Source organism: Gopherus flavomarginatus, chromosome 7 (genome assembly GCF_025201925.1).
Source record: "Gopherus flavomarginatus isolate rGopFla2 chromosome 7, rGopFla2.mat.asm, whole genome shotgun sequence".
Lineage (NCBI taxonomy): Eukaryota > Metazoa > Chordata > Testudines > Testudinidae > Gopherus > Gopherus flavomarginatus.
In genome coordinates this window covers 5,146,267-5,157,500 of record NC_066623.1, presented here as the reverse complement: position 1 = coordinate 5,157,500, position 11,234 = coordinate 5,146,267, and the positions used below count along the sequence as shown (strand labels likewise).

Genomic DNA, 11,234 nt, shown 5'->3' with positions numbered 1-11,234 from the left:
ACACAGAGCCCAAGATGGTGGAGGGGCAAGTTCCCATTCCTACTGCTAGAGGAAGAGAATAGGCCAGACTGTGAGTTGAGCCCCATTTCGGGCCTCAAGCTTTCTAAAGGATGTTAGTACTAAAGAATAATGTTGCAGGTCACTGAAAACTGGATTTTGCGAATTATGTCCAAGACTAATAGTCAGGGAGATCTTGGAATATGTAAAACCTTTAGTGCCTTCAGAGCATTTTTAAATGGCAAACATTTCTCTGGCTTATGGAGACTGGTTTCAGGAGATGTTATATGATTGGCTACATTGGTCATCATGCTAGATGACCTCTCAAGGACCCTTCCAGTCCTATGATTCTATGATTCTCTGTCTGTAGGTGATGCCTCTATATCTCATTTCTAAACTTGGCAACCACGTCTCTACTCTCCAGTTTCCATTTCATTTCCAGTGATCCCTATAGAAACCCAACAAATATGTTTTTCCTGGGGTGAGGGCTGACCCGAACTCCAGATACAAACATCCATAACCTGTCCAAAAGTTTAGATCTGATATTCCAACATTGCAGCAGACCCATACCCCTATGAAGGGCCAAATCAGAACAGCCCCTGGACTTGGGGGAGTTCTCTTCCAGATAAACTTTGACTTCCACCCTGACTCTCCCACTATAGCTGAAGTCCCTGTCTCTCTTTTGTAACCAAAGGAATAATATATTCCCTTGAAAAAACCATTTGGAAGAGGCAGTCAGTTTAAAAAACTCACCTCTCTCTGAAAACTTTTTACCTACTGCTGTTCCAGCTATCCTCTAGGATTAGTGTGAGTGACAGAGATTAGAGTTGGGTTACTTTGTGCCTTTGAGAGCACTGTGTGTATAGTTAGTTTCACTGTTTGCCAATGTAGTCAATCAGATTGCCCTGCTGTTCAGGCAAGTCTTCCACAAGGCAGCTGAGAAGACAGGAGCAATTTTAAATGCAGGCCAGTGCAGATCCATCTTGCAGTTACCCCCATATGAACAGCTCCCTGCACCCGCGGGGAACTCCATCAAAGACAGTGAGGCTGTGCACAGGCACAGGGATTTGCCCACACACATGCAGATACCAGGCTTGGGCCTGTGACCGCAAAACTATCAAAACAGATAGGGACATTCAGGCAGGGATAGCTGCTGAAACCACTTTTACCCCCTTTTTTCTTTTAATTGGCTAGATCTCAAGCCAATGGTGGCCTTTCACCTCAGGAAACCTTTTCTTGGCTTCCTTTTCTTCACATAATTATGTCCACTATCCATCATGTACAAATCCTCCCCTCACAGTCCCCTACTGGTGCTCAAAGCCAACAGGGAGAAAGCTAAGTGTTTCAATGCTGGGCTTTAAAAGGTCTCCTGGGAGAAGGCAGACTGGTGTTTGGTGTAAAGGTCACAGACCTCTGCTGGGTCCTTGGAAGCCTGGTGGCTAATGCAGCCATCTTGCTCAAAGGACCCGTTCACATTCTCAGTGGGCCATGAGGGCCCTGACTACTTGTCTTAAGGTCACTGTTTGCTCTGAATGGGATCTGGCTGTGAAGAGAAGGGAGTGCCGCTGCTGGGAAGCCAGGGAAATTGCGCCTGAAAGGCTTTCAGGAGAGCAGAATAAATAACGACAAGTGGCACTGGTTGAAAGGAGCAGACTGGAAGGTGCCTGGTTGCCATGGCGATAATGCCGCGCTTTCTGAACAGCGGGCTTTTCTTTCTCTTTTCACCTGCCAATCTTTCCCCCACTGTAACTCTCTGCCTCTGCAGGAGACAAGCTATGACATTTACACTCCCACTAACAAGCTGGCTACATGATGGGCCGACTCGTTGGGAAAGCATCTGCTCTGGAGTGGTGTCACAAAGCCCAAATGGCGAAGACTAGGGGTTCAGCGAGGGGGTTGGGTTCTCACTGGCAGTTAGTGTAGGTTGGGTACATTTCTTTTTATTATTAGTCGTGTTATTAAGTGAGGATCCTGCTTTGAAACAGCAGAAAAAAGCCATGGAAAGGCAGGCACTGTTTCCTAGCCCTCTCAGCACCTCAGTGAGTCGGGTACTTCTTATCCACTGGGAAGGAATTGCAGCTGCAAGACAATGGTCACATGCTAGAGAAAGGCTTTCTGATTAGAAACTCAATCCTTCCTGCGGAGGAAAGAAAGGGAGTAAAAGAAAAGAAGCTGTCAGCCACCACTGGAGCAATTTCATTTCTAACCCAGGATCCAACAACAGACTTTTTGAGATAGGCTCATGCCATCTGAGTTCAGTGTTCCTCGCAGCTCAGCTGCAGCCAGGCTTGTCCCTTCGATTCTTAGTGCTGTTGTTTTGGGACTATGTTACTATGGTGGCAGTAGTGAAATTTAGGCAGATACCCCTGGGCTTTGCAGCTGCTCTCCCCAGCTGAAGGGGTTCAGTCACCGGACTTCTCCAGCTGTCAGGGACGAGGAAGGAGTGACGACTTTCAGTTCATTCAATTTTCAGGGGTAAAATGACGCAGGATTCAAAAGCAGCAGCTGGAACAGTAACACACTGTGAGAGATTTGAACAGCAAAATGGCTGTGGTGGGTCTGCCATCTTTGGCTTCCCAGCTTGGAGCCTGGCAGTATAATGCCATCAGGTCTAGACCAGACCAAAAGATTAAACCAAACCAAAAGATTCATAGCTAGCATAAGTCAGACAGAGAAATCCGTAAATAGGAGCCTGATTGCCTATCTGCCAGATCCCACTCCCATTAAAGCCAGTGGAAAAACTCCTCCCATGTGAATACTACAACTAAGATGGGAAGGAGATGGGAGGATACTGTGGCAAGACATGGCAGCCAAGAATGACAAGGAGAGCAAAAAGTTGAGGAACCCACTTAGGTCTTCTCAGTCCCTCTTTCTGGCAGGTGAAACTCCTTTAGAATATGCCTTTGGAGAGGTATGTTACAGGACAGGCCTAACCCTGTTTCTTGGTAGCTACTGGTCTGCCCTGCCAAATATCTGCTAAAACCACCTTTAAGACTTCAAATGGCTCTTAAATTTGATTCTAAGCAATCTTCAGATAAAACGTTCCACAACAAAACACAGTCAAGACTAGGAGAAAACATCTAAAGACAGACCACAGAATGATTCCTGAAGATGTAGCAGCTGCAGAGACAGAGATTCCAGGAAGAGGAGGAGATGTTGCACACCCAAAAAGCTAAGAGGACCTGCAAATCATCTTCTGTTAGAGACAGCATACTTGAAAGAATGGGCTAGATAATAACCTGACTGACATGGCAAAGGCTATGCAAGAGATGGAAGCAACATGTCTTGTGAGGAGCTTCTGGAGCAGGTAGTCTTCATGCTTAAACACCTGGGGTAAATGAGATCTCAGTACTATGTGGCCGGAAAGTACACTGCACAGTGATGATCCTGCTTTCAAGCCTCTTGAGACCTGGGTTAATCGAGAGGGGAAAGAAATCAAAGTTAAAGACTTTTCCATCCACCCAGATTATATGCACAGTTGGCAGCTGTTACTCTAACAGAGTAGCACTTTCATCTTCTGGCTAAAGGAATCCAGTGTGGGAAGTTACATCAGTGCCCCACCGTATGTGCAGTACTGCAGTGGTTCTCAAACTTGGGCAGCCGCTTGTTCAGGGAAAGCCCTTGGCAGGCCAGGCCTGTTTGTTTACCTGCTGTGTCTGCAGGTTCAGCCAATCTCAGCTCCCACTGGCCGTGGCTCGCCACTCCAGGCCAATGCGGGCAGCGGGAAGAGGCAGCCAGCACATCCTTTGGGCCACACCACTTCCCATAGCCCTCATTGGCCTGGCGCAACAAACCGCAGCCAGTGGGAGCCGCGATCGGCCAAACCTGCGGACATGGCAGGTAAACAAACCGGCCTGGCCTGCCAGGGGCTTTCCCTGAACAAGCAGCAGCCCAAGTTTGAGAACCACTGCTGTAGTGCATGTTCCAAAGGGAGCCCCATAATGCTCTAAGAGGACATTAGAAAAAGGGATCCTGTTTACCGAACAGCCCAGCAGAATAGAGCTGGTCAGTACCTTGTAAGTATTTCCTGTGAATAACTTAAAAATAAAACCAAAAAAAGTATTTTTTCCTGACATTTTTCATGGAAGTGTTTCCAGTTTTTCAACAAAACCAAACAAAAACTGCTTTTTGAAGCCAAAACCAGCCAGCAATCAAATTTTCCTCACTTTTTTGAAAATTGAATGTATTTATTCCTTTATTCTAGTCTGTCAAATAAAACAGAATATTTCACAAGGAACAGAAGTTCTCATGGAAAATGTTCATTTGAAATAAAAGGCCAGTTTTGTTCTAAAAATATATTTGACCCAAGAATCGCCTGTGTGGCCACCAAATTATTAAATTCTGGAAGTCTTTTCAGTGCTCATGTAATTTTAACACTTGTCTGAAAATACTCATTTGTATCTTTCTGGCCACAGATTCCTTCCCTCTGGCTGAAGGGGTCTTTCAAGGACTTAGTAGCTGCTGCTCTGGCTTAGAGTAAGACCTGCCCAAGGAATGCGAGCAAACCAATCCTCCCGAAATCTGCATAGTCCATGAAATACAACAAATCCTTTGTTTCACAGGATCCATGGTTGTCTGAATGTCAGTTCAGCATCATGAAACTGCTGAACTGATGGAAACTACATGCAAGCAGAGCTCTGCTCCTCCCAGCAATTAGTGCCAGAGTTCATTAATGCTCCTCTTTAACTGGCTATATCAATGAGGAGCAACACATAGCCCTCTCTTCCTGTCCAGCGGTTGAGCACTCAGCCCAGGATTCCTGACCTACCAAGCACCATCAGTGTAGCCCTGAACTCCCACATGGAGCACTAAATACCATGCCACTGGGCCTGCCCTCAGCATTCCTTACTAGTGAGCAAGTGTCTATTTGATCTCACAGAGCAGTCATTAGCACTTAGCAGAAAGGTCTATTTCACTTTTAACCAAAGGAGGGCATGTGGTCTAGATAAATGAGCAGGGGACTCAAGAATTCTTCAATGCTAGAGACTTGTTATGTGGCCTGGGTAAACCTCTGCAGACCAAATTCAGCCCCAGTGCAAGTGGAGTCAATTCTGTTTGCTTCAGGGGGTTGCACCTACTAACACTAGGGCTTTGAATCCAGCACTGTGTGACTCAGTTTCCCCATCTGTAAAATGAGGCAATATGATATTGCCTCCTAACCAGCATTGCCATGGGGATTAATTAGACAGTGTCTGTCACATCATTATACAAGTATCAGATATGAGTAATTGCAATCAATAACCCTATTTATGCAGAATCAAATAGTTGTTAGACACGCATCTCAGTTACACATGCAATAATTGCCTTAGAAATAAAAATCAAACTCAAATCTGAGGACTACTCATCTCCAGTGTCACCTGAATATTGTACTGAGAAATAATAAAAATTAAAAAAATAAGGGCATCTTGTCATGTTGCTCAGCAACGGAAGTTGCGGGGGATACAATCTAGGACTAAAGGAACAAGCATTTCCAAGATAATGGGTAATTTCAGGAGCAAAATTGGGGAAAAGCAAGTGTCACAAACACAGATAATTTTTTTTCTTTTAACCAATCATTTAAACTAGGGATTTGGGGTAAATAAGTGTTTAAGTTTGATGATTTAAAAGCAGAACCCAAACCTTTATATAGAGCTGTATTGCTGGAGAAATGTTTATTCGTTTGTGTGAGGGAAACATTAGATTGAAAAGAAATTGAATCAAAAATTGAAAATGCTCTTAGATATGTCATGCCTGTGTTTAAAGAGGGAGATGGTGACATGCCAGTGTTACTGTATTGTACTGTGCCTCTTACAAAGCAACTCCATATTCATTTGGCTGTTCCCCCTCCCACATGTCCCGTCCCCTTTTCCTTTCTTTTCTAGGACAAGACAAGCGCTCTGAGTCTCAGCAATGTGGCCGGGGTTTTCTATATCCTGATCGGAGGGCTCGGACTAGCCATGCTGGTTGCCTTAATCGAGTTTTGTTACAAGTCCAGAAGTGAAACAAAGCGGATGAAGGTGGCAACACATTCCCAGACCTTTTACATCTCTCTGACACCACCCAGGCTCCTAAGCCGGATGCAGCCCAGACCCAGGGTGGAAACCCATATTATAGGGATGATGATGTGAATATGCTAGTTGATGTGTTTAGAAAGGAAAGAATGAGAATGAATGACGGGAGCTAACTAATACGAATACATGAGTTATTTGACAGTCAGATTAGATCTACACCATTGTGTAGTGCAAATGCAGATCTCAAAAACAAAGTAAAACCCTAGCATGAATGACCATAGGAATGTATCTCAATTCCTTACAGTCAAGCTTCAAAGAACAAAGACTAGCTCTTCAAGGCTGCAGTCTGTTGGGCTAATGCACAACTGCATTTACTTCAGTTTCACACTGGTGTAAATCCATGCAAAACAAACGAATGGAGTTGCATCAACATAAAAATGGAGTAATTCAGTAGTGAATCAGGCCCTGTAATTCCATTAGGTATTACTGTGCTAATGCTATTTATATTTAAACAATAATGGTTGCTGCTTAGAGCATTTGCTGTATCTTATTGCTGGACCAGTTCCTAGATCCAACAATCTCAGGTAAAACAGAGTACCATTAACTCCGTGAACACTATTTGCACAGAAAATGTACTGTGATGTGCACCCAAGTCTTCCAAAGGGCATGTGCACATTTGGAGGCTCAGGGACATAGTTTTTAATAAACTATCCCTTCTCCCCACATGGTACTATTATCCTTTCAGAGTGCCATGGCAGAGAGCAGATAAGATTACACTAGAGACTTCTGGGTATGCCAGTTTAACAACCAGAGAGTGTTGTGGAATGAATTCATCTTGATTCATATGAGAAGAAAGGGAATTGGGAGGGATTACCATTTACAGGTAAAAGTTTGGCATTAATTGAGCCATCTGAAAACAATCTGTCCCCTGTATCCTCCACCTTGACCGCTCCAGTGAGCATGGAAGCCAGTCAGAAGGTGATATTATGACATTTAGGTTACGTCTGACTGGTCCTATGAGAGTCTTATTTCTATGAGCATTAAAATTTACCTGGATTTGAAAAATAATCCATGATCATTTCTTCAGTTTACATGTTTCTATTTCAACATTGTTAATATTTCACCAATGATGATTACACATTTAATCAGACGAATATGTGTAATACTTCTTTCCCCTCTGAGATTTAAAATAAGCCCAAACCAATGGAAGTTGGGGAAAGGTAAAGGAAGCATAGGAGTTGTGTTGTATATGCCACTAATATGGCTGAATCGAATACCGAACTTTATTCCAAAATAACTGTTCCAGAATAGCTATTTCAGTAAATCTCCAAGTGTTGACAACCTTAGACTTTGTCTAGACTGGGAAAATTAGGTTAGGTTTCCTAGCACAACTCATTTTGCCAGTGTAGACAAAGCGTTAGGCATATGCTTAACTTTACTCATTCCAAGTGTTTGCAAGATCAGGGTCTTAGAGATCACCATGTATTTAAATGCTCAGTAACTTACCCTGTCTATAAGTGGAGTACTTTCTACACATGACATGTGTGCCCTGTATCTCAAGGTGTTATAGAGTCATTTAACTTGGAACCTAGAACAAGTATAAGCAATTAAAATAGATGCAATACAGAACTGCAGAAAAGCAAGAGTTAGGGAATGAAGGAAAAATAAAGACAAAGGAAGCAAGAGCATTTCATATTGTAACTTGCCAGACATTGCTAAGGACAGGGGGAGACCCCCCCGTCCCTCCTAAAAAGGGTTTTTGTTTGATCCCACAGCAATCAATCAATGAAGCCATAAGGACAGCAACTCTTCCAAGGCCGGCTACAGCAGGAGGCAGTGGAGAAAATGGACGAGTGGTCAGCCATGATTTCCCCAAATCCATGCAGGCGATTCCGTGCATGAGTCACAGCACTGGGATGTCCCTGGGAGCTACGGGATTGTAATCGGCCATGATACATCACCTGAGTGAGAGCCGGGTCTCGCCTGCCCCACCCCTCCAGTGCCAAAACCAAACTGAACAAATGCAAGAAAAACAACGATGACAAAAGGGACAATTTGATGGATCTTCCTGAGGAAATCAAATCTATTTTCTTTGTTGTTTTCTGACAGATCCTCATGCAGGAGAACAATAGCAGTCCATACTGACATAAGGAGACGGGTAATGAGATTCAGTAGGTTCCTGGACCATCCTGGAATACAGAACCACTGGAGCACTGAGGAAGACTGTGCCATTTTGTTTTAAATTGGTTGTTAATAAGTCTTTGTGTGTGCAATATATATATTTTTTCTTACCAATTCCCATGGTGTCAGGAAGGATGACATCATCTCTCCCTCTTCCCCACTCAACCCTTTAATCAGGTTTAGTGTGGGATGAAAACCATAGTGTCTGAGCGACTAACAATGAAAGGAAAATAAAATAAAAGGCAAACCTAATTGACTGGGAGTGTCAGCATATAATCCTGCAACTCATCACAATTCTGCCGTCTGTTGCTTCAGCACCGTGGGGGCGGCGTTGTTGTAACAAGACTGATAGTACCGTGGAGGGATCTCTCCATTCTCCCTATATGAAAAAGGACTTTAGAGACAAGAAAATGACTGAAACAGCAACAGAAATTGACTTTGGCAGAGAAGGGAGTAGGGAGTGGCTGGATGGAGACAATGGCTGACATAACCCCAAGGCCAATGTCATAACTATTCCAGAGACGATTAATGGTGGCTCAAGGGACAGCTGCTCTGAACTTGGGGTCTGAATCCATACCAGTCCCTGCCGGGAGGAAACCCCCACATGCGGCAGGCTAAAGTGGACAAGTCAGCAGTGGACTAAGATCATGGCAGACTGCTGCATATGGAAGAGATAAAGCAAATATAACATCTGTCCAACCCCCCTACCTAACTTATCTGGGTTTATGGGCAATTGTCACCCATTTCTTCATTGCTCTGCTTCTGTACATACTCTCTTTGACAGCAGAACCACCCTGAGCCTAGAGTAAACCATCTACAAATCAACCAGACAGCCTGCTAACAAGTAAAATGGAGCTAGAAATGGTGGAGCTACACTCTGGACATCCCTGCTTTTTGGCTGTGAAATTCCCTTATGGCCAGTTATGAATGAAAGGGGACATTTCATGGTTAACTGGCCAAGCCAGCCTCTTGAGAAGAACCAAGATCTCACATAATCAAGCAAATGGGGAGGACATTCCTCAAGAACTTCACAAGCTTCTGTGATACTTCCTTGAAGCTGAGCACAGTTGAATTCAGCTTCAGAAATCAGCACTTGTCCCATCCCATTGGTGGCTAAACCAACGGCAGTGGATTCTGGCCCATTCATCCTCAGCAAGCAAATGGAATTTACAGATGGCCACCTGGTTCCCCTGCTTGATACAGAAAAGTCTGTCTATGATACAAAACCCAGTGTTGCTCCTGCTGGAAATGAAATGGCAAAATCCACAGTGCAAGATACGCAACCAGGGGCCCAGCTGCTTGCTATGTTGCCCAATTGTATCTTTTTATTTTTATTTTTGCTACAAAATTTTCATTTTGTGAAGCTGCCAGCATGGCCAGTAGAATGCTTTTCATTTGGGGATTGGGAGGGCCTCCCCAAAAGCAAATCATTTAAAGGGGACCCTCTAGGGAGATAGAAGATCTGTCAAACAGTGACCCTTCCTATCCCATTCCTCTCCCCACGTTCCCACCACTTCAGACTTTTTAAGAGGTTTAAGCTTCTTCCAAAAGCCAGTGCAAACCCTACACAGTGACAAGGGGCTGCCGCCAGAGGCTCATGGGCTGCTTTATGTGTAAAGTAACAGAGACTGCAACATGGCAAGTGGAGAAACTGGGGGCGTGGGGAGGACAAGTGAAGGAGAGAGAGTTTGATGAGAAAGTGACAGGCAAATAACTTCAGCAGGTCTGTGGTGAAGATTTCCCTGCGTGGTTTTTCATAAGCAAGACTGGCTGCAAACCAATTGTCTTGAGCGCATGATTCATGGTGCGGTGCTGTATGTCAGCAACCTTTAATGCTGTATGTCAGCAACCTTTAATGACTGACCTGCTCTGAACTGTTCTTTACCATTTAGCTGTTTGCTACCCATCTGTTGTCTCTGACTCTGCTCCTCCTAGGGTCACTCTCGTGAGACTGGCAAGTCAAAAACTCAAGGATCCTAACTAGGGCACAGCATGTCTTGTGCCCTTGCGTGTTCTCTCCCTGCCAATGGAAACCCTTGTAGTCTCCATCTTTCATCCAGACAAGCACTTTCATCAGCCACTCAGAATAACTCTTCAAGAGCACCACCTCTGCGCTTATTATTATTATTATTTTATCCACCTCTATTTTTTTTTTACTTCAGTTCTGTATATGTGCAGGAGTGGAGCAGGCCTCGAGGATGCTTTACTGCCTCTGTCCCAGAGCTCCTCTGGGAAAGTCTGCTGCCTGATTCTTTTCTTGTCCCAAGACCTTTCATAACCCAGTTATTTCGCCACCTGAAATTGCACTGAGAGCAGGCTGCAGAGATTCCCTTTTCTGTGGAATTGGAAATAAGCCCCATCAGCCTTCAAAGACCCCGCTGCCTTTGTGGCAGGGAATCAAAGAAGCTCTGTCCAACAATTGAAAGAGCCAGTTAGATGGCCCTGTAGGAACAAACTTTCTGTAATAGGACTGAATGCCTGTGAAAATAAGACAGGAGACTCAATCTTAGAATGCTTTTGATCAATGGAGGGGTGAAAAAAGGAATGAGACAAAAGCGTGGGAAAAAATGTTAACTTGTAATATGTATTTTTACTACACTTTTCTTAAAAATAGAATAATGGGAAAACTCTTAAAGACATTGACATTTTTTCTCAACAGGAATCCATATTTAACAGTTTCGGCTTTCATTAAATTTTGCTCTTTGGTACCTGGATCTTTTATTTAACAGCTCTCTTTGTTTTACCTCTCTTTCTTGGTGGAACTGCAAAGGGATTTTGTTTGATCAAACACAGAAACATTTTCCGTTTTGTGTTCTCTTTTGCAAATGGTGCTTTTAATTTTATTTGATTTTATTTACATACGAAATGAAAAATATCACCTGGAATTTAAGTACTGAAATTCCACAGTCCATTTTTCATAGCTGTCCATGCCGTTTTGTGCCAGTGCTGGATGTGTGATATGAAAATGATGTTACCCCAAAGGCAATCTTACCCAACCTGAATCAAACTAGATTTCCTTGATTTTTGCTGTGCCTGACTTGTGAACAGCAGCCAAATAAACTGCTT

General features: G+C 43.8%; 1 protein-coding gene across 2 annotated transcripts in view; it reads left to right on the top strand.

The window, feature by feature from the left end:
- GRIA1 (glutamate ionotropic receptor AMPA type subunit 1) overlaps nucleotides 1-8,647 on the top strand; it is a 165,701-nt gene extending 157,054 nt beyond the window's left edge. For both annotated transcript variants that reach the window (XM_050961529.1, XM_050961531.1), the window contains exons 15-16: nucleotides 5,859-5,993; nucleotides 7,742-8,647. In XM_050961529.1, coding sequence (XP_050817486.1) covers nucleotides 5,859-5,993; nucleotides 7,742-7,930 — 324 coding nt within the window. In that variant the 3' untranslated portion in view covers nucleotides 7,931-8,647. The remainder of the gene's footprint in view (nucleotides 1-5,858; nucleotides 5,994-7,741) is intronic.
- The last annotated feature ends 2,587 nt before the right edge of the window (nucleotides 8,648-11,234 follow it).